The sequence below is a fragment of the Apis cerana genome, linkage group LG3, assembly GCF_029169275.1.
Source record: "Apis cerana isolate GH-2021 linkage group LG3, AcerK_1.0, whole genome shotgun sequence".
NCBI lineage: Eukaryota > Metazoa > Arthropoda > Insecta > Hymenoptera > Apidae > Apis > Apis cerana.
The window spans coordinates 11,546,686-11,566,050 of NC_083854.1; the positions used below are offsets into that span (position 1 = coordinate 11,546,686).

Sequence of the window (19,365 nt, forward strand, 5' to 3'; positions counted from 1 at the left end):
ATAAATATAAAATATTTTATTTACCCATACATTTTTCGATTTATTTTGTTCAAATTGTATAAAATTGTTTAATGGATTGAATTTTATTTGCTGATTTATTTATTTATTTAAACTTTTTAAGATAATTTTATTGACTGTTCCGTTGAAAATTAATTTTACCGCTTTTATGTACCGAGTATACTCGGTTGATAATGTAAAATACTTTACGATCATATTTATTATTATGAAAGTAATTTTTGTTTGTTACATAACTACTACTATAGGTAATAATTATAATTGTTTCTATTTACAATCAGATATAAAATTAATAATGATTTATATGATATATTATTATTTAATTATTATTACATTGAATTTACCGTATTCTTTACAGTATTGATCAAATATCTGTGACGAAACGCACACACAACATCGACATATTAAATCATTATACTTATTCATGATCTACATCGTAGTTTATCGGTAATTATAATCTTTATCGGAAACGTAAGAACTCGTAAAATAATATTAAAAACACGAACTTGAATCGCTAGTCGATATTTTTTTACAAGTAAACTTCTATTAGGTAGCAATTTTTCTTCTCGTTTAAAGATTATCGAACTATCTTCATCAACTATATATCGAATAATATATCATTATTCAATTGATTATATTCAAAATCTTTTAAATCATAGAAAATTTTTTTTTTTTTTTTTAATAAAATTTGAACATCTCTATAGTGAATTCTTATTTGGATTTTTTATTATTTTTAATTATTTTAAATAAATCTTAAACAAAGATAAAATATATTTGTTTTACTTATTATAACATTCTTACGTAACTGTGAGGAGAGAAAAGAATCGCAAAATATTCGAGTGTCATATAAAAGTGTTGGAAAAAGGTTGGGAAACACTGGTCAAGAAATTAGATTCAAGTACTTAGTTCCCTTCATCGTGCGAGAGTCTCAATCCCATCGCTATTAAAAGGAAGGAGCGAGCGCTCCTGATGCTCTCGTAGTGACACCTAAAATAAACCTCATTTAACAAGAGAAGAGAACGAGATCGTGCGTAGACGTTGCGTACAAGAACAGCCTCGTGGCGATGGAGAGGCTCAGTCGATGTGTCTCCATGCTCTTCGATGTTGTGCTGCGTTTCGAGAAGAGGTATCGCAGGGGCGGATCTAGGATCCCCCTACGATCACTGCTCATCGAAAGAGCGATCTGTCGACTTGGAAAAAATAATAGAATCCGGACAATTTCGTGAACCAGGTGAGATTCGTGCGTGGAAAACTGGAAAAATACATACTTTCCGCTTTCTTGCAATCATTTTTTTCGTCTCGCTCATTTCTGATCCGTTTCTTCTCCTGGTTAATAATACCGTATATTTAATTTTTTCATGTTTATTTAATATCTTTTTTCTTGTAGAGAAAGCTAGATATTTCTACCAACAAGATTTTCAATAGCATCTTTCAGATAGAGCATCTCGATAGTTTGATGCTATAGAAATTTCAATACTGATAATATCGTGAAAAATGAACACACAAATGAATCGAATTCTAAAATTATCGTAGTATTCGCAATTTTTAAAATTTGATCAAATAGAAGAATCGGTATTAATCGGAATCCTTTAAATTAATACTTTTTTCACGCTCGATCGATTTCTTCCTTTTCTTCGTAACGTATATTTCTCCTTGACTCGTGTTTACGTACCAGAAAATAATCCACTCCTGGAAATTATGCACTCTTATAAATAATGCAGAATTCATTAGAAATTCTCAAGAAATTGTCATTATCTTCTTTGCTTTACTGTAACATATTTTCTCGAAGAATATTCCGTACGATAAATGTACGAATAATATTATCGTATTTCGTATCATAATTCTTGCTTGAATTAAATCCAAAATCTCGTCCTTTTTTCTTCGATCCTTCGAATTCTTTCCTGATCGAATTCGTTCCTGAACGAAATTGTCCTTCGAAATTATCTTTCAAACGGCGAATCGTTTAAACTTTTCTTCGAGTCGAGAAAACTCAAAGCCTTATAAATCCACAGTTACGTTACACCCCCTCAAACTCACCTTGGAAACTCGCACTATCGCGAGGCGAGGTAAATATAAGAAAAAAGCGCGTTGGACGCCGCATAAGGCGTGCAAAAGGCATCCGTCGCTGGCGATAAATAACTGCGGCATCGGCATACGACGGATTACGAATCCGGGCGTGAAGGTGACATTTCGAGAAAAAAGAAGGCAAGAGCGTGAGCAACGTTCAGTTGTGGCAAGTGGTCGGGAAAGCGAGGACGGAAGGGAACGGTCGTGAGAGTAGGAACAACAATATCGGGCGCACGATGTTCAAAACACGAGCGTGTATAGCTCGTTGTTAATGTGTACACTCGTTGCGCCAAAGAAGGAAGGTTGCTCGGGCCGTGGGCGGGCAATTCTCGCGGGGGCGACACCTCGTCCTCATCCACCACCATCTCCTCCTCCTCCTCCTCCTCATCTTCATCGTGGTGGACGCGTCGCCGTGTTAAATGGAATCGTGCAGGTGGCCGCAAAACAAACCGATCGATCGCTTATCGATTACGAAAATATATTCACTCGCGCTCGATCCCGATCTCCATGCGCCTTCATTCCTTATCCCGCGTGACACGGCGATAGGCACGAGAGAAATTAGCTACCGTTGGCGCGATAAGAGGGTCTCGGTTTAAAATCAAAATAACGACACGTTGTCGGTTGCGTCTCGCGGCTGGAGAGAAGAATAAAAATACAATTTCGAAGAGTTTGATGAATCGATTTTTGGTTTTTTTTTTTGGTTTCGTGATATCGACGAGTTCGATGATAGGAAAAGATTTAGAGTTAATAATCGTGTATAAAGAATAATCTCTCGACGCGTTGAAACGCGCTTGATCGAGTTTTCTCTTCATTCCCCGGCAGTCTGAGTCAGAAATATTATGGATGGAAGGAGGAATTATTCCACGCAGCGGAATACGCATCGATGATATCGGTTCACCGATGTCGAGTGCCGCGTTTCGTTCGTTCTGACTCACTCTGCTCCGTATACGGGCGCATTTCGTGTGGATGTCGAACAGGGGGATCGCAGCAGCCGACTAATTCTTGGTAAATGGACACAGATGTGCCGCCCATCCTTCTCCCGTGCGCGATATGCGCACGGACATTTATGCCTCAGTCGTTGGAGAAGCACGCGAGGATCTGCGAGCGGTCGGCGAACAAGAAGAGGAAACCATTCGACTCGGCCAAGCAGAGGATCCAGGGCACCGAGCTGGCCGAATTCTTGCCCAGGCAAGAGAAGAAGCGACGATCGCCGGAAGAGAGATCCTCCAAGTCTTGGAAGCAGACGCACGATGATTTTCTACGGGCCATCCGCGCGGCTCGCAACGAAATCGTAAGTGTTTTTAAATTAATTCCTGAACAACGAGTTCGCTTGTTCGAACAAATTCTCTGTGAAAAAATTAATTACCGAAGAACGTAAGAACGGTAATCGTAATGGATGGGAGGAAAATGTAATATGTAAACTGGGGATAATTGGGAAACGAGAGGTTGCGCGATATTGGATCGAAATGAAAGAAGGTGAATAGAGAGGCAGCACGAGGTGAGAATTACAGGCAGAGCGCAGATTAACCCAGATGCATCGCGAATGATGCAAGTGCATTCGTGCGTGCGATGACTTCTCTTTGCAACACCATTTTCTTAACAACAACTTGCTTCTTTCATTCGTTCGAATTCTTTTTATTACGTATCGTACACCATCATTTACTGTGTCTGATAAAATCTTTTTATCTCTCTCTTTCTCTCTGATAAGAACTTATATATAAACAACTCTTGATCGATTTCAATTTCTTCAATATCAAATTTTTAATTTTTTTTCCTCTTGTATCTTTTAGATGTTATATGAACAACCTCGATCACAATTTCAATTTCTTCAACATCAACGTTTTTTAATTTTTTTTCCTTATATCTTTTAGACGTGAATTTTGATCGATTCACAATTTTAATTTCTTCAATATCCCATCTTATATATATATCTTTTAACTTTTTTTCCTTTTGTAGGTGGACTTATATGAACAACTTCGGTCGATTCGCGATTTCAATTTCTTCAATACCAACGTTTTTTTAATTTTTTTCCTCTTACACCTTTTAGGTAAATTTATATGAACTTTGATCGATTCACAATTTTTTTTTCTCTTGTATCTTTTAAGTGAACTTGAACATATAACAAATTCACAATTTCAATTCCTTCAACATTCCGTTTCTTTTAATTTTTTTTCTCTTCCTTTTCAGGTGGACTCGACCATGCAAAAGCAATGCAGCACAACGATCACATCGAGCGCGCCAACGCGGGCCAACGAGCAGGGTATGTGCCCCACGTGCAATCGCCACTTCGGCGTCAAGGCGTACGACAGGCACGTGGCCTGGTGCAAGGAGAGAATCGCTCGGGTGCCGGTCAGCCCAGCGACGAACATCGCCAAGGAACGGCTCGAAGCGCGGATGAAGTATCGGGCCCCGGCCGTGAAGAGTCGTCGGCAAGCGACCCGCGAGAAATATTCGCCGGGCTCGGCGATCACTCTCAGCGCTGGGAACAAGATGTCCCCGGGCTTGGTCCCGAACAAAGCCAAGGAGAGCGCCTCTGCACCGTCCTGCAACAACAAGAGCAACGACAGCCCCGTTAAACAGAAAACCACTCTCGTGTAAGTTGCGTGTAACAGAACAAGGGGAAAAAACTAAAAGAGCCCAAAAAATAATAACAACAGGTGCAACAACAACGAGGACGTAGCATAATTTCCGGAAGAAATTATTATAACTTGGTATAAATTTCGTCTCGAAATTTACAATTAATTAAAGAGAATCGAAAATTGTTTTCACTCGATAACACTCGTATTCCAATTTTTCTTTCTTTCTCCTTTCGCAGCAGACGTTCCAATCCGATGAAGGAGTCCACCTCGACAATTCCCCCGATGAAGTCTCGATTGCCGGATCGTACGAATAGGTAAGCCGATCATCGACCGCTTTACCCATCCTACATACCCATACAAAAAGGAAAATATATGTATATAATAGCGACGGTTAGTTTAAAACGCGTTTAGTAGCGTGCATGAGGAGAAGGAACAGGGACAAGGTTGTTTTTTTCGTTTATAGAGAGAGATATTTACAAAAAAAAAAAAAGAAATGCCTGATGACCTTCTCCTGATGTCAAGGCGCACATCCTTGATCCCGTTTCCTGATCCTCAGGCAACTCGAAGACGATGCCGGACCGTCCACCTTTCGACCTGCTCCCCCTGTTAAAAGAACCTCCCACCTCCCAGTCCCGCCCTTAAAAGCACATAAGAGAGAAAGTTTCGACGAATGGAACAATAACAATAACACTGTCCCCCCCCAATCGCCGAGATCGTGTAACAAGAGACGAGAAGCAACGAGAAAGTCGTTAGTTAAAGCGAGACAGGACGGTGAGCAGATGGCGGCCAACAGTCAAAAAACGATGAGGCAGCAGGAGGAGAGGCATCAACAAACGTTACACTCGGCGAGGTCGTTGAAAATGAACATCGTCTCGGCGAGAAGTCAGGGAAATCCTAAAGTGAACGACGTCTCGATCAACGACGATATCGTGGGCGTCACTGTGAAACCTTGCAACATATACGGGACCAATAATCAGTTGACCACGTGGAAACAGATCGCTGAAACGGATCAGACGAAGATTCTGATGAACAGGCGGTGCGACGAGGATCTTCTCCTCCCCTCCACGGAGGACGAGAAACGAGCGACGAGAGCGGAGAACGTAGGAGAATTCTCGAACGACAACGACGAGGACGCGTCGAAGGAGAAGGAGGAGGACGGGGCGAGGAAATTGAGCTCGAGAAGCGAGAGCATGAATTGGTCGTCGACCACGACAACGTTGAATCAAACGTACTCGTTCAGGGAGGCAGGGGCCAGGGTGTGCGACGACCGGCCGACGGCGAGGAGCAAAAGGTGGAGGCCGGTCAGGCACAGCCCTCGCGTTGAATTCTGCTTGAAAGAGCCGGTCAAAGTGAATCAGATTTACGTCTCCTCCCTGTTCTCGGGAGAAACGGGGAATAAGTGTTACGGGGACCCGTGCGAAAATCCTTCGAGCGAGGAAAGAAAGGGAGGGGAGGAACGGCTTAGTGCGTCGAAAGCACAGGAGAGCAATCGTTACTTCGAAAATTCTCTCGACTCCTCGGCGAGGAGTAATAACAAAATATTCGAGAAGAAAGGATCGAGATCGACCGGTGGTTACACGGACAACGAGGAGGAGGAGGAGGAGGAGGAGGAGGAGGAGGATTCGGGGGACAACTTCGAAATTTTAAACTCGTCGTCGAGAAGTTTGAGGGGGAAGGAGGTGGACGTGGACGGATCGAGCGCAGGCGCGGCGGCGAAAAGAAGGGGGGAACCGTTGGACTACGAAGTGGGCGGGGCGATCGAGACGAACATCGAGGCGAAGGAAAATTCTTCCCTGTTCGACGAAAATTTGATCGCCTCTATCTCGTACGAATTCACCGATCTGAACGTGTACGACGATTTCACTGAAAAGGAACGGGACAAGAATCATGCGGAGGAAGGGAACGAGGAGGAGGAGGAGGAGGAGGACATGAGTCGATTGTACGACGACGATCGAGCGTCGTACGAGGATCGATCGTGCAAGGAGATGGATAACTCCTCGATGGGGAGAGTCGAGGGGAGAAAGAATTCCGTGGAGAGCGAGAAAACGAACGAGGGATTGTTCAAGAGCGAGACGAATTGGATCGAGATGGAAACCGAGCCCTCCTTCCTCACCGAGATCATACTTCAACCGTCCAGATCGAGCACCCCGTTCGTAAGCTTCGAGGCTCGTTCCTCGAAGGAGAGGTACGACGAAGGAGAGTACGATGAGAATACGAAGGAAAACTCGATGGAGTGGAAGGTGGAGATAGACACGGAGACAGGTTCGGAGGTGTTGTATCGCGTGGAGAACAACAGCGGGGATTCGAATCGTTCGAGCTCGAGGGATTCGAGGGACGGGTTGAGGGGAAAGGGCTCGTCCCGTTCCGTGGAAAGAGATTTCGCGAGGTTCCCCCCGACGCTGCCAAAGGAGAGGAAGACGCCTTTCTCGGGGGGCGCCAGGTCCCCCTCGTTGAGAAGGAAGGAGGAGAAAACCGATCGATCGCCGATCGCGTATCCGCTCGAAGAGGACGAGCGGGTAACGTTCCCGAAGGTGCAGAGGAAAGAGATCGGGAATCAGATAAACATTTGCGATTGCTCGAAGGAAATATCCCCGAATAATTGGTCCAAGTGCGAGAAATCTGTGGGCGAGTGTTCGATCGCCGATTTGAGCGGCGAGAAGGGAGAATTTGGACGCGACGTGCAAGACGCGATATTGGAGAATTGCGGGGCGCGAGATCGAAGAACGAAGTTGGACAACTCGGAGAAGAATTTTAATTCGGACGTGATCGAATCCTCGATGAGCCAATTGAACACGAATTTGGAAACGGACGATATCGCGATGAAAGACGTGGACAGTTTGAGGAATAACGGGGAGGAGGAGGAAGAGGAGGAGGATGAGAACGGGAACGAGAACGAGGAGGTTCAAGAAATCTATTCGGCCAAGGATTTCGATTGCGACAGCGATAACAGCGTGGAGAATCGGGTGCAGGAGACGATGAAGAAAACGGAGGAGAAAACGAGGCAAACGCTTCCGAGTTTGCGATCGATCATTTTGTCCGAGTCGTGCGTGAAACTGAGCCAACGCGTTCAAATGGAGGATTCGTCGGTGTCGAATCGATCGACAGCCCTGAAATCCCGCCGGTCGAGAAGGGTAGAGATAGAGAATAGAATTCATCAGGAGAACGTGAGTATCTTGAATGAGAGCAAGGACAGTTTACCGTCGGGTGGAACCGCGTGGATAGACATCACGGATGTGAAGCAGGTCGAGACCGTGGAAGTGGAGACGATCGAGGAGATAGGAACGAGGAATAGAAGTATCAAATTTCGAATATTGCCGGAGATAAAGGGGACAGGTGTGCTCGCGAAGAGGAGCTACGACGATAAGGAGAGAAGCGATCCCCAAACGTATTGGGAGAAAGCGTCGAAAGCAACGAGGAATCGTTTAATCAATCTCGATCCGCCGTATCAAGGGGCGAGCAGGTTTCTTAAGAGAAATCCAAAAGTTCATATCCTTCCCCCCGTTCCAAGTAGCTCTTCCTTGGTTAATCGCAGGTAGGAATAGGAATACATTTATTTACGTAGGAACGATCGTTATTAATTTTTACGACGCCTTTTTATTATCCATTATTCTCTTATTATTTGACTTAACGGCCAACTGTTCGATCGGCCGACCGACCGTTTCCTTTTATTCCTTTCGTTTGTTAATTCGAGTTTTTAAGAGGAGAAGAGGCAGAAACGATGAATTGAAAATCGTTACTGCAATTTTCGAGAGTTTAAAATTTTTTCACTATCCCTTTCCTTTCCATATTGTGTACACAATACGTATACGCGTATTTATTGCGAAATGAAAATATTAATTTTCGCAATAACGGACAAGTTATTACTCCTAACGATAGCTAACGATATTGTAGGAATATAAAACTGCCATTACATCCCGTATGGAGCAATTACGTGCGCAGAAGACCGGATTTTAATCTCTTGCTTAGCAGTAGAACGTAAGTCCCAATCGTGGATGAACGAATCATATTTCCAATACGGATTTTTCGTTTCTTGTGGAATTATTATCCCAAAAAAAAAAAAAAAAAAAAGAAACGAGGAAAATTTTAATCGAACAAATTCTTCTGCTGTTCTAATAAAAATTGAATTCGCTTCGATGTTTTGGAAAATTCATTTGATTCTTTTTTTCTATTTTTTTCTCTCTTTCTTGAAATAAAAGTTTCAAGCCCTTTGAATTAAAACGTCACGAGGCATGAATCGCAGCCGCAAATCTTAATCTTGGCACGTTCTTTCATGTATCGCATGTACAACGCCACACGAGTTTACCCGTCACAATCGTACAAATATTTGCCGCGAAAACCGGGTAAAGAACATGCTTTGCATGTTTGACCTGGGCTGAAAGGCTTATCCTCTTCCTCTGTTTTACCTTACATATCATTGTCTTTTCACAGTATCGCATTATCGATCTTCTTGTTCATCGAATGCTTCTTAGGAATAGAGAAATCAGAAGAATCGAACGATGTATTTGTAATGTAAGCATGAAGCGAGAGAAAGAGAGATGGCAAATTTCTTCAACGAATTTTCGTTTTATCGTCTTCCGTTTCCTCTTCCATCGCGGCCACTTTGACCACGTTCTTTCGAGCATCTTCTCAAATATGCCTTTTAATGTATTATTGTTTTTTTTCTTGAAACGAGACTTTTATGTCACACACATACACACATATACACACATACACACAATGCACCGATGTTCGAGCAAAAGAAAAAAAAAAGACGTTTCTTTTCAAGATTTTTCGTATTTCGAATCATTAAAAAGAAAAAAAATATCGATCCATCCACTGATCGGCCTTGGAAAAAAAATATTCCCTGGAAAGAAACGTCTCGTTGAATAGAAGAAGGGGTGAAATTTTGAATCTTTTAATCGTGATTTTCAGCGGGAAGGATTACGATCCTTTCCTATTGGCGGAGCAACAGATGAACGACCTGCTCTCAGACACCAGCGAGCAATCCGTGGCGGATAGCTGTCCATCGATCGAGCAAAATTCCCGCCAAAAATCATTCCCTCTCTCTCATTCCTCGGCATTCGCCAAATATCCTTGTCAATCCTCGTCCAATCCTTCGAGAAACGTCGAGAAACGTTCCTCCTCGATACCTCCCCCAACCGAACTCGATGACATCACCTCGGACTTCTCGAGCGATTCCACCGAGACGAACTCGTTGTCCCGGGAGCTTCTTTTCTCTCTCAAGGATGAGAAAGAACGGACGAAAGATTCGAGAGGAACGAATCCAGAAAAGAGATCCCCGGTCAGGGAATTGGGTAGACGGGTGATCATCGATAAATCGAAAGCGTTGGGAGGAGACGAGTTGGTCGAGGAGGGGAATAAAAGCGTGGTGGTCGAGGCTCGTAAGATCGTGGAGCCTAGACCGTCGGTAAAGATGATTCGCCCTATCGTCGATCGTTCCCTGTCCGTTCGCGCCTCTTCCGCGCCCAAGGCTGGCCAAGAACGCGGGAAAAATCCCAAAATCCATTCCCACGACGAGAACGTATTACAGTCACGTAAAAATAAGAATTCGAACGGGAGGAATAATAATTATCCTTTGAATCTTTCGAGCAGCAATTTGAGCCTTAGCTCGATAATATCCTCGGACGTGGACATGAAACGATCGAATTCAGTGTTCGACGAGTTGATGACCTCGTTCGAGGAGGATGAGAATGGTTCGTTCGTTCCATCCTTGAAATCCCTTCTGAAAACCGATTCCTTGTCCAGCCCTGTCCACGCGTCCAGACATCGCAACGGCCGTATCAGCGATGAGGAACTGTCTTCGCCCGAGAGTTACAAGAGGCAGGATCACAATAAAATGAGCGGAGATTCCGCTTACAGCAGGTAATTTCATCTTATTCGGATTTGCTTCTCCTTTTTATTTCTATTTTCTATCATTCGAATTTGAAGCACAGTGTTATGCCCCGCGTTATGCACCTAAGAATTACTCTTCCCTTTCTTCCTCCTCTTTAGTTTAAATCGCAAATATTCACACCACGGACGCAGCACCAACGACGTGGCCGCACGTTTCGACGAGGATACGTCGAGAAGCAACCGTCGAGACGGGGACGGAGGTGGGGGAATCCACGTGGTCAAGTGCAAGATGTCCAAGTATTGCCATCAGTGCGGCTTCAAATTCCCCGAAACTGCCAAATTTTGTTGCGAATGCGGCATCAGGAGGCTCGTGCTCTGAAACTTCCGGCTGGTCGACAGCCATGAACGACTTCGAAGAAGAAGCGATCAACTTCGAGTAAATTGTCAAACAATCTTCGATCGTAGACGTTTTCTTTTTTTCTTTTTTTTTTTTCTTCTTCTTTTTCTTCTTCTTAGACAAAAAGCGAAAAAACTTCAAAACTTTAAAATTGCAGATTAGATGATAGAACGATTCGAATGTAAACACAAGGTTCAAGAACAAATGCAAATGTCGAAGCACGGATGATGATAAAAAAAAAAAAATATCAGCACACGAAGGAATTGAAAAGAAGAGTTTATTTTTAAATATTCGTGGAACTGTTTAGAGAAGAGAAGAATTTTATTCTTGCAGTTTAGAATTCAAAGCTATTTATCTACGTATACTCTAGTCACATGTTTTGGTCTATTGGTGAAATTTAAGGGAAGAAGTTTTAAAAAAAAAGAAATGGTGAAATTTATCTGGTATATCAGGGAACACGGAAGAGAAACCAGAAGAGTCAGTCAAGCAAGAGATATCTGAGATTTCTATTACATAACATGTATATTTTGATTAACAAGGGAGAGAATTAGATTTTAAAAATTTAATCGATTCAAGATTTCACGTCCTCCCAATATTCAGGATCAAATTTGTTCTATGTGAAGATTCGTATTGGTACGAAAGTCGAATAAGGACGAATGATGAAAGTTGCAGAACGTGATACAATGATATTGTTCATAATTATTCGAATTATTTTACGCGAATCGCGTAAAATCTATAATATTTTATATTTATTGGAATAATATGATAAAATATTGAAAAATTTGTACGAATATATGTACGTAAGATCTAAATTGTAAATTTGAATCAATAAGAAAAATCCTTGGCTGTAAGAATTATCAGATTTATTCACGTAATAACTTCTGGTACTAAATTCTGATTGATGGAATAATCGATTATTCGAATAATTGTGAACAATCGATTATTGTACGGCATTACGAACGGATATATTTTATTGAAATTTCATTAATTTATTAAGCGTATGCGTTATTGAGAGAGAACTTTACGTTTGCTTTTTGTTGAAAAACAAGTACTTAACGCGAAAGGACGGAAACGATAATTTTATAGTAGCGTTCTCGGTTACATTGTTCATTGTTGGTAATATTACTCACGCCTCTTTTTACTCATTCAGCTTTACGTCTGTGAACAAGCGATACATTAAAATCCGTCTTCTTTTTCCTTATTCTATTTATCGAATAACAATTTTTTTTACGCTTTTTATATACGCGAATGGGCACGAACGAAGAAGAAAAATGAAGATGAAAATCGAATCACGTATTTTATAAGTGTGTGTGTAACAAAACGACCGTAGCGTAAGTTTAAAAAAAGTATTTATTAGGAATAGGCGAATTGCTAGTACAATTTTCGCGCTCAAATAACAATCGGTTAAATCATTGCTAAAGTTAACAAATTACGGGTGAGTAACCAAATGCACCGTTTTTTTTTTTTTAATATAATAACAAGATAAATAACAACGTAAGATTTTTATTAAAAGAAGAATGAAAGCTGAAATAATAGCCGCTACAAAATCTGCCGAAATAACGTTTAATATATCCTATATGATAAAAGCGATTCGTTACTACTTATCCATTCTCTGGTGTCCAACGAATACCAAAGTGAAAAATCGAACCGATTAGCAAAGAGATATAAACCAAACTAATTGTATACTATCTTAATAACGTAACAAATTGTCTATGTTTTGAACTGTATTTTTGCAAGTGCAATAAAGTTATGCTTGTACGAAATACGAGTACCTACTGTGCTACTTTTACAACTATCTCCTGGTACTCCTTGAAAACAGTCATGATTCACCGTTTTACTTCTTTTATTAAATGACAAGCAAACGAATATCACCTTGTTCACGTTAATTATACTTCATACCGCATACACGAACTTCAAGAAATAATGTTGCGATCCGTGAATCATTTGCCGCGATTTATCGCAAGGAGTAATGTAATTATCAGAAATATTGATTTTTCCCTTCGACGAATAAACTTGATTTTTACTTTTCCGCTTTTCTTCCAGCGATTTCCTTCGCAAACCCAGTATCTGAAGCAGAAAAGTGGTCGGTATTTTCACGTAAACTTCAGTCCAGGTCAGGAAAAAGTGCAATGTGGTACAGACACGAATGTAAAGAATTTTAAATACAAATTTCCCATTTCCATTCTATCATTTTATCGAATCTACGCTATTTATCAATTATGAATTATTTTAATATCTTATATGTTTTTTTTTACAGAATTATCCCGTGATAGATCATTGTTACGATGTTGTGGTTGTGGGCGCGGGTGGTGCAGGATTGAGAGCCGCCTTTGGTTTAGGTAACTTTATTACAAATCGCGTGATTTCAAAACTAAATCGAGATAACAATATTATTCTTTTTTTCTCGACCTTTCAATTTCAACTTTAAATTCTTTGTTAAATAGGAAGTAAAGGGTACAGAGTGGCAGTGGTTACAAAATTATTTCCAACGAGATCTCATACCGTGGCCGCTCAGGGAGGAATAAATGCCGTCCTTAATAACGATAAGGATGATAATTGGCTTTATCACATGTACGATACCGTTAAAGGATCTGATTGGTTAGGAGATCAGGATGCGATACATTTTCTAGCGAGAGAGGCAGCACGAGCCGTCTACGAACTTGAAAATTACGGTAATTTTATAAAATGGATATCAACATTACAAAATTCTTGCGAAAGGCGAGAAATTGAGAAATTAAAAAAGATAATGAAAGACATGATATGAACATATGTATATATATATCATCAACCAAATTACTGTTCACTGGAATTGATAAGAAGTCTCGCGAAAGGAAATGCCTATTTTCACATTCATTTTTATTTTTACCGTGATATTCGTCATATATATTAATCAAAAACGACGATCTAAATCTCAATGCATTAGCATTTGCAATGCGTAGGCATAGAATCCAGAATTCTAACATATGTATATACCATAGATATATTAATATTATATCAAAATAATTAATAATTTCGAAAATATTTCAGTTTCCAATCTTAGATGATTATCCTTAACGTAATTTCATAAGTGAAAATAATTTTTACGATTTTGAATATTTAAATTAGCTCTTCTACTATTATGCAGTGTGTGGTGTCAGGATTGTCAACAAAGCGTCTAAAGTGGGGATAGGCGGTCCTAGCGAAGGATTCCTCTTGCCCCTGTGTCCCTGTCTCGCGTGACTTCTTTCCACCAGTGAACAGTAACTTTAACGTAACGTAACGTTGAAATTTGAAAATTCTCAATTCAAATTTAATGATCTCTTTAACGATGTTAAAATACCTAATAATTCGTCTACGATAAATCAAACAGAATTAAAAGTTTTTCTTAAATGTAAATATAATGTAATGATATTTTAGGCTGTCCTTTCAGTCGTACGGAAGATGGAAAAATTTACCAGCGTGCATTCGGTGGTCAGTCGTTAAAATTTGGAAAAGGTGGTCAAGCCCGTAGAACTTGCGCCGCTGCAGACAGAACCGGCCACGCAATACTGCACACTTTATACGGGCAAAGTTTACGTTATGACGTCCATTATTACGTAGAATACTTTGCTCTTGATCTTCTTATGATCGGACGATGCTGCAAAGGCGTAATGGCATGGGAATTAGAATCCGGGCTTTTGCATCGATTCAGGGCTCATCATACGGTAAATTCGTTTTTCATTGATAATGAAAATTTATCATATAACGGTATATCTTTTTTTTAGAATCTTTGGCAAGAAATATTTTTATTACTTCATCACAAAAATTCGAAGCGCTGGAATTAGAATTAAGCTTTATTGGTTTTTAAATTTTAATATCTTACAATGGAACAATATTTTTTATACATGGTATTCACTTTATTGAATTACTAAATTATTGAATTTTTCAATAATTTTTATATGAAAATATGTTAGTCTGCATTTATGTTTCAATTTATTTTTTTCTCGTAAATCATTCGGATTGTGCAACATATCATATTCATCGACATTTCAATCGTGTAAAAAAGAATTCCAGTCACCTTATCTTTAGCATCATATTACCGTATTATTCCGCGAAACACGTGACGATCGTTAAGCTTTACAGGATCAGACCAGATAACAGCTCTGTTCGAGTCTTAACAAGAATTTTACGTACCATTTTTGCATTTATTGTTCATTGATGGAAAAAAGTCTCGCGGAAGAAATGCAGGTTTGATGGTTAAACCATAGAATTTGTCACATATAGTGAATTCAAAATGATTTGTATCTAAATCTCGATGCATTAGCCTAGGCATAGAATTCAAAGAATTCTAACGTATCGATATGATATAAAAATTTTTTTATTAATATCTGTAAGTTAATTACAATTTGTAATGATAGTTTAATGTATAAATGTAATTTTGTATTAAGATAACAATGTAGTTAAGATAATAATTACATGTATAAAAATAAGACATTATAATAAGATATCAAAATAATTAATAGTTTTGAAAATATTTCAGCTTCCAATCTTAGATGATTATCCTAATGTAATTTTATAAATGAAAATAATTTTTACGATTTTAAATATTTAAGTATTTATAGTTTTACTACTATTTAGTGTGTGGTGTAGTCAGAATTGTCAACAAAGCGTCTGAAGTGGGGATAGACGATCCTAGTGATGGATCCCTCTTGCCCCTGTGTCCCTGTCTCGCGTGACTTCTTTCCACCAGTGAACAGTACTTATACGTGACATGTAAATCATACACACACAATATATACATATACAATTTATATAAACAAATATGTGTATATGCATCAATTTTTTAACGATGAATCTAACGGATTAATAATGTCTCGTTTGCCGATTCTTTGAAGATTAAATTAATAAGATCAATGTCGAATCGAGATAATATAAATATATAAAGAAGCTGATACTTTTTCCAGGTATTAGCAACAGGAGGAGCGGGAAGATGTTACCTCTCTTGCACCGCGGCTCATACATGCACCGGAGATGGTCTTGCGATAGCCTCCAGAGCAGGATTGCCCCTTGAAGATATGGAGTTTATCCAGTTCCATCCAACCGGTATTCGCGTGGCAAAAAAAGGAAAACAGAATGTGAAACCAAGAGTAAATGATTTCCGCGTTTAACTAGTTGATCTTTTTTCCAGGGATATACGGGAGCGGAATTTTGATAACGGAGGGCGTCCGAGGGGAAGGTGGAAAGTTAGTGAATTCTCAAGGAGAATTCTTTATGGAACGATACGCTCCGAACGCCAAGGATCTTGCATCTCGTGATATCGTCTCCAGGGCGATAACGATGGAAATATTGGAAGGAAGGTGAATTTTAATAATGATTTTTTTCAAATTTTTTTCACAGACTGTAATTAAATTATATTATATTAATATTTCTTGAATTACTATTTTAAAGAATACTGACATAGTTGATATTTTTTTGTAAAAAAATCGTAGATGGAAGAAAACTTAGAAATGTATCATTATATGATAAATTTGCTGTCGAGTATATTGCAAAAAAAAACTCGAATCTTCGAGTGATAACTTTGATAAGAAATTGACATGTTTTCCAATTACATAAGATAAATTATGTAAAATTTACTATAATAAATTCCAATCTTTATCAATTTTATAATAACTTTTCATAATCCATTTAGAGGTGTAGGTTTGAAGAAGGATCATGTATACCTGCAATTGCATCACCTACCATTAGAAACGATACGAACACGATTACCTGGAATTTCACATTTATCTTGGGTGTTCAGCGGCGTGAATGTGGAAAAAGAGCCGATACCAGTTATTCCTACGGTACATTACAACATGGGCGGTATACCCACAAACTGGAAAGCGCAGGTAAATTGTAAAAACAATATAGGTGACCTAAATAGATCAAGTGTAACGTATGAATCATTGATAATTCTTTGGATAAGGTTATATCGCGTGAGAACGAGGAGGACACCATTATCGATGGACTCTGGGCAGCAGGTGAAACTGCATGTGTATCTATCCATGGCGCCAATCGATTAGGTGCCAACAGCCTTTTGGAATTGGTCGTTTTTGGCAAAGCAATTGCCGATCAAATTGATTGTTTAACGAGGCCTGGTGAACGTCACGAGGATTTATCAACCGTAAGAATTTTATTATTTGTGGTCTATTTCATGAAATCGACGCGTGTCGAGTATTGCAAAAGTATTGCAAAAGCATTTCAGAATATCACAGTTATTCGGTCAAATATTAGATAGTCGAATATTAAATAATCATCAACCTTTCTTTTTAGTAAATTTTTCATATTCTTTCTTTGTCTTTATATTGATTGAAGGAAAAAAATAATATTTTTCTAAATAGTACAATCTCTGGTCATTTTTTTTTAAAGATATTTTTTATATAAGTAGAAAGTTATTCTTGAAAATTATTCAGATTATTCAATTACTAGTTTTATTATTTGATAAACTCAATTTAATAAAAACAAAATATTATAATGTATTTTTTTAATCTTTTCAATTTCCTTTACAATATAATGAAAAAAAAATTATAATTCTATTTAAAAATAAAGAAATGATCTTTAAACACATTATCTATAATAATAAATTACTTTTGAAATATCTATTTAATATACTGACAAATTTTATTTACTTTTTAATCTTAATCAAACGATTAAAAAGTAATGATATCTCATTACAATTAATTAATGAATATCTTAACATATTAAGAGATATAATTGTTCTTATATCTAAACTAAACTTTAAATATTGACTAATTATAGCAAAAAATATATATACAATATACTAATACATATATTAATACTAATACATATTTTGCATCGAATATTAAAAAGCAATAAAGTAGAAAACAACAACAGTGAAAAGCTATAAATAAAGATAACAATCGATGTTGTAAATTACAACCATATAAATTTATCGTATGTTCTTTTTTGTAATCTCGTTTTCTATTTTTAATGGTGACCCACATATGTGTGGGGCAATCAAGTTATCAAAGTTCAATTGGAATGTTTTTATAATTATTATTATTATAATTATGCGCTATAATTACTTAAACTATTATGAACTTCAACAGAAAAATATTAAAAAAGATTCGCATTTATTTATTTAATTTAATATTAAAATATTTTTTTGAATGTTATATTTTAAATTATAATATTTAAAAAAAAAAGTTTAATTCATCAACTTCCATTCATAATCCCCTTCAATAAATACTTTCATTCAACAAATCGAATTGATTTGAATTCCACAATGAAGAATAGAATACTAACTATTATTAACTTTTATTATCATTTTTCTGATAAGTATATTTCAAATATTCATATTTGTATGCAGTTGATTGGCGAAGACACTATTTGCCGTTTCGACGCGACACGTCATGCAAAAGGTTGTGTTCCTGTAGTCGAACTACGGGAAGAAATGCAGCAAACTATGCAGAAATATTGTTCAGTATTCAGAACCTGCGATACATTACAACGAGCATGTCGCGAGATGACGCGACTTTATACCTGCGATTTGCCGGATCTATGTGTAGGTGAATTGATCGAAAAGTTCCATTTACGTAAGATCGAACTATAGTCTTAACCTGCACGACATTCAATGTTTCTTTCACAATTGCAATAATTGTTATATAATTATTAATTGGCGAATGATATCAACAGAGCAATATCTCTGACTTTCCGCCAAATATTGTTAATATATTTTATAAATAAAAAATAATAAAAAATATTTTATTAAAAAATTATAGCAAAAATGTGAAATAACATTTAATGTATTATAAAGATTAATATATAATATCATTAGTTAATATCATAGTATCATCTAACATTTTTACGTTGAAACGCATAATAATAAATAATAATAAATCAAATTAATCACATATTGATTTTATACATTTTATATTCACTCAAATAATTATGTAACAAAATATTTAAATTTCTTTCTTTTAAAATAATTTACTATTTATTGATATTAATTGATCCACAAGTTATAGGTTATGAATTTCGATTTTATTATTTGAGAAAAAAAAAGATATAAAGAATAAACAAATGATTTAAAAATTCATGAAACTTTTAACATTTTTAAAATTTCATTTTATAATTTATAACTTGTTATTATTAATAAATTATTAATAAACATTATTAATAATTTAATTATGCAAGAGAGTACACATTGAAATTTTTTCTATTAATATTTTCTATTAAATATTTCCAATTTTATAACACAGTTACCAGGAATTTCACGTTCAATTTACTGTAGGTTCAAGATCAATCACTAATATGGAACACAGAATTAGTAGAAGCTATAGAATTACAAAATATGATGTTGTCTTGCATGCACATCGTTTATGCAGCGGAAAACAGAAAAGAGTCTCGAGGATCGCATGCCCGTGAAGATTTCAAAGTATTTGCAATTTTCGCAAAATATAATTTAATATATATATGACTTGTTAATTTTCACGAAGAATTCAAACAAAAATTATATTT

General features: G+C 37.6%; 2 protein-coding genes and 2 long non-coding RNA genes across 8 annotated transcripts in view; 2 read left to right on the top strand and 2 right to left on the bottom strand.

Moving 5' to 3' along the window:
- Positions 1–12,653, top strand: LOC108001885 (uncharacterized). Its single transcript, XM_017063166.3, has 10 exons — positions 1–1,246; positions 3,102–3,373; positions 4,270–4,676; positions 4,898–4,975; positions 5,218–7,825; positions 7,904–8,193; positions 8,553–8,636; positions 9,573–10,523; positions 10,653–10,929; positions 11,048–12,653. Exons 1-9 carry the CDS (start codon positions 1,117–1,119, stop codon positions 10,870–10,872), a joined length of 5,040 nt encoding a protein of 1,679 aa, XP_016918655.2. The 5' UTR covers positions 1–1,116; the 3' UTR covers positions 10,873–10,929; positions 11,048–12,653.
- On the bottom strand, positions 303–2,394 carry LOC133665824 (uncharacterized). Its single transcript, XR_009829212.1, has 2 exons — positions 1,785–2,394; positions 303–1,704 (listed from the first exon to the last, which is right to left on the bottom strand). It is a non-coding gene; the product is annotated as an uncharacterized LOC133665824 (long non-coding RNA).
- LOC133665827 (uncharacterized) lies at positions 12,200–15,987 on the bottom strand. The gene is made up of 2 exons (XR_009829215.1): positions 15,846–15,987; positions 12,200–14,506 (listed from the first exon to the last, which is right to left on the bottom strand). It is a non-coding gene; the product is annotated as an uncharacterized LOC133665827 (long non-coding RNA).
- Positions 12,721–19,365, top strand: part of LOC108000164 (succinate dehydrogenase [ubiquinone] flavoprotein subunit, mitochondrial) — a 9,569-nt gene continuing 2,924 nt past the window's right edge. For 2 of the 5 annotated variants that reach the window (XM_062072995.1, XM_062072994.1), the window contains exons 1-11: positions 12,721–12,861; positions 12,934–13,038; positions 13,148–13,229; positions 13,335–13,562; positions 14,287–14,573; positions 15,813–15,951; positions 16,037–16,205; positions 16,538–16,733; positions 16,811–17,008; positions 18,215–18,409; positions 19,139–19,282. In XM_062072995.1, coding sequence (XP_061928979.1) covers positions 12,814–12,861; positions 12,934–13,038; positions 13,148–13,229; positions 13,335–13,562; positions 14,287–14,573; positions 15,813–15,951; positions 16,037–16,205; positions 16,538–16,733; positions 16,811–17,008; positions 18,215–18,409; positions 19,139–19,282 — 1,791 coding nt within the window. In that variant the 5' untranslated portion in view covers positions 12,721–12,813. Of the gene's footprint in view, positions 13,039–13,147; positions 13,230–13,334; positions 13,563–14,286; positions 14,574–15,812; positions 15,952–16,036; positions 16,206–16,537; positions 16,734–16,810; positions 17,009–18,214; positions 18,414–19,138; positions 19,283–19,365 lie in introns of those variants that run through there. The other 3 variants (XM_062072993.1, XM_062072992.1, XM_062072996.1) reach the window with 2 other exon arrangements.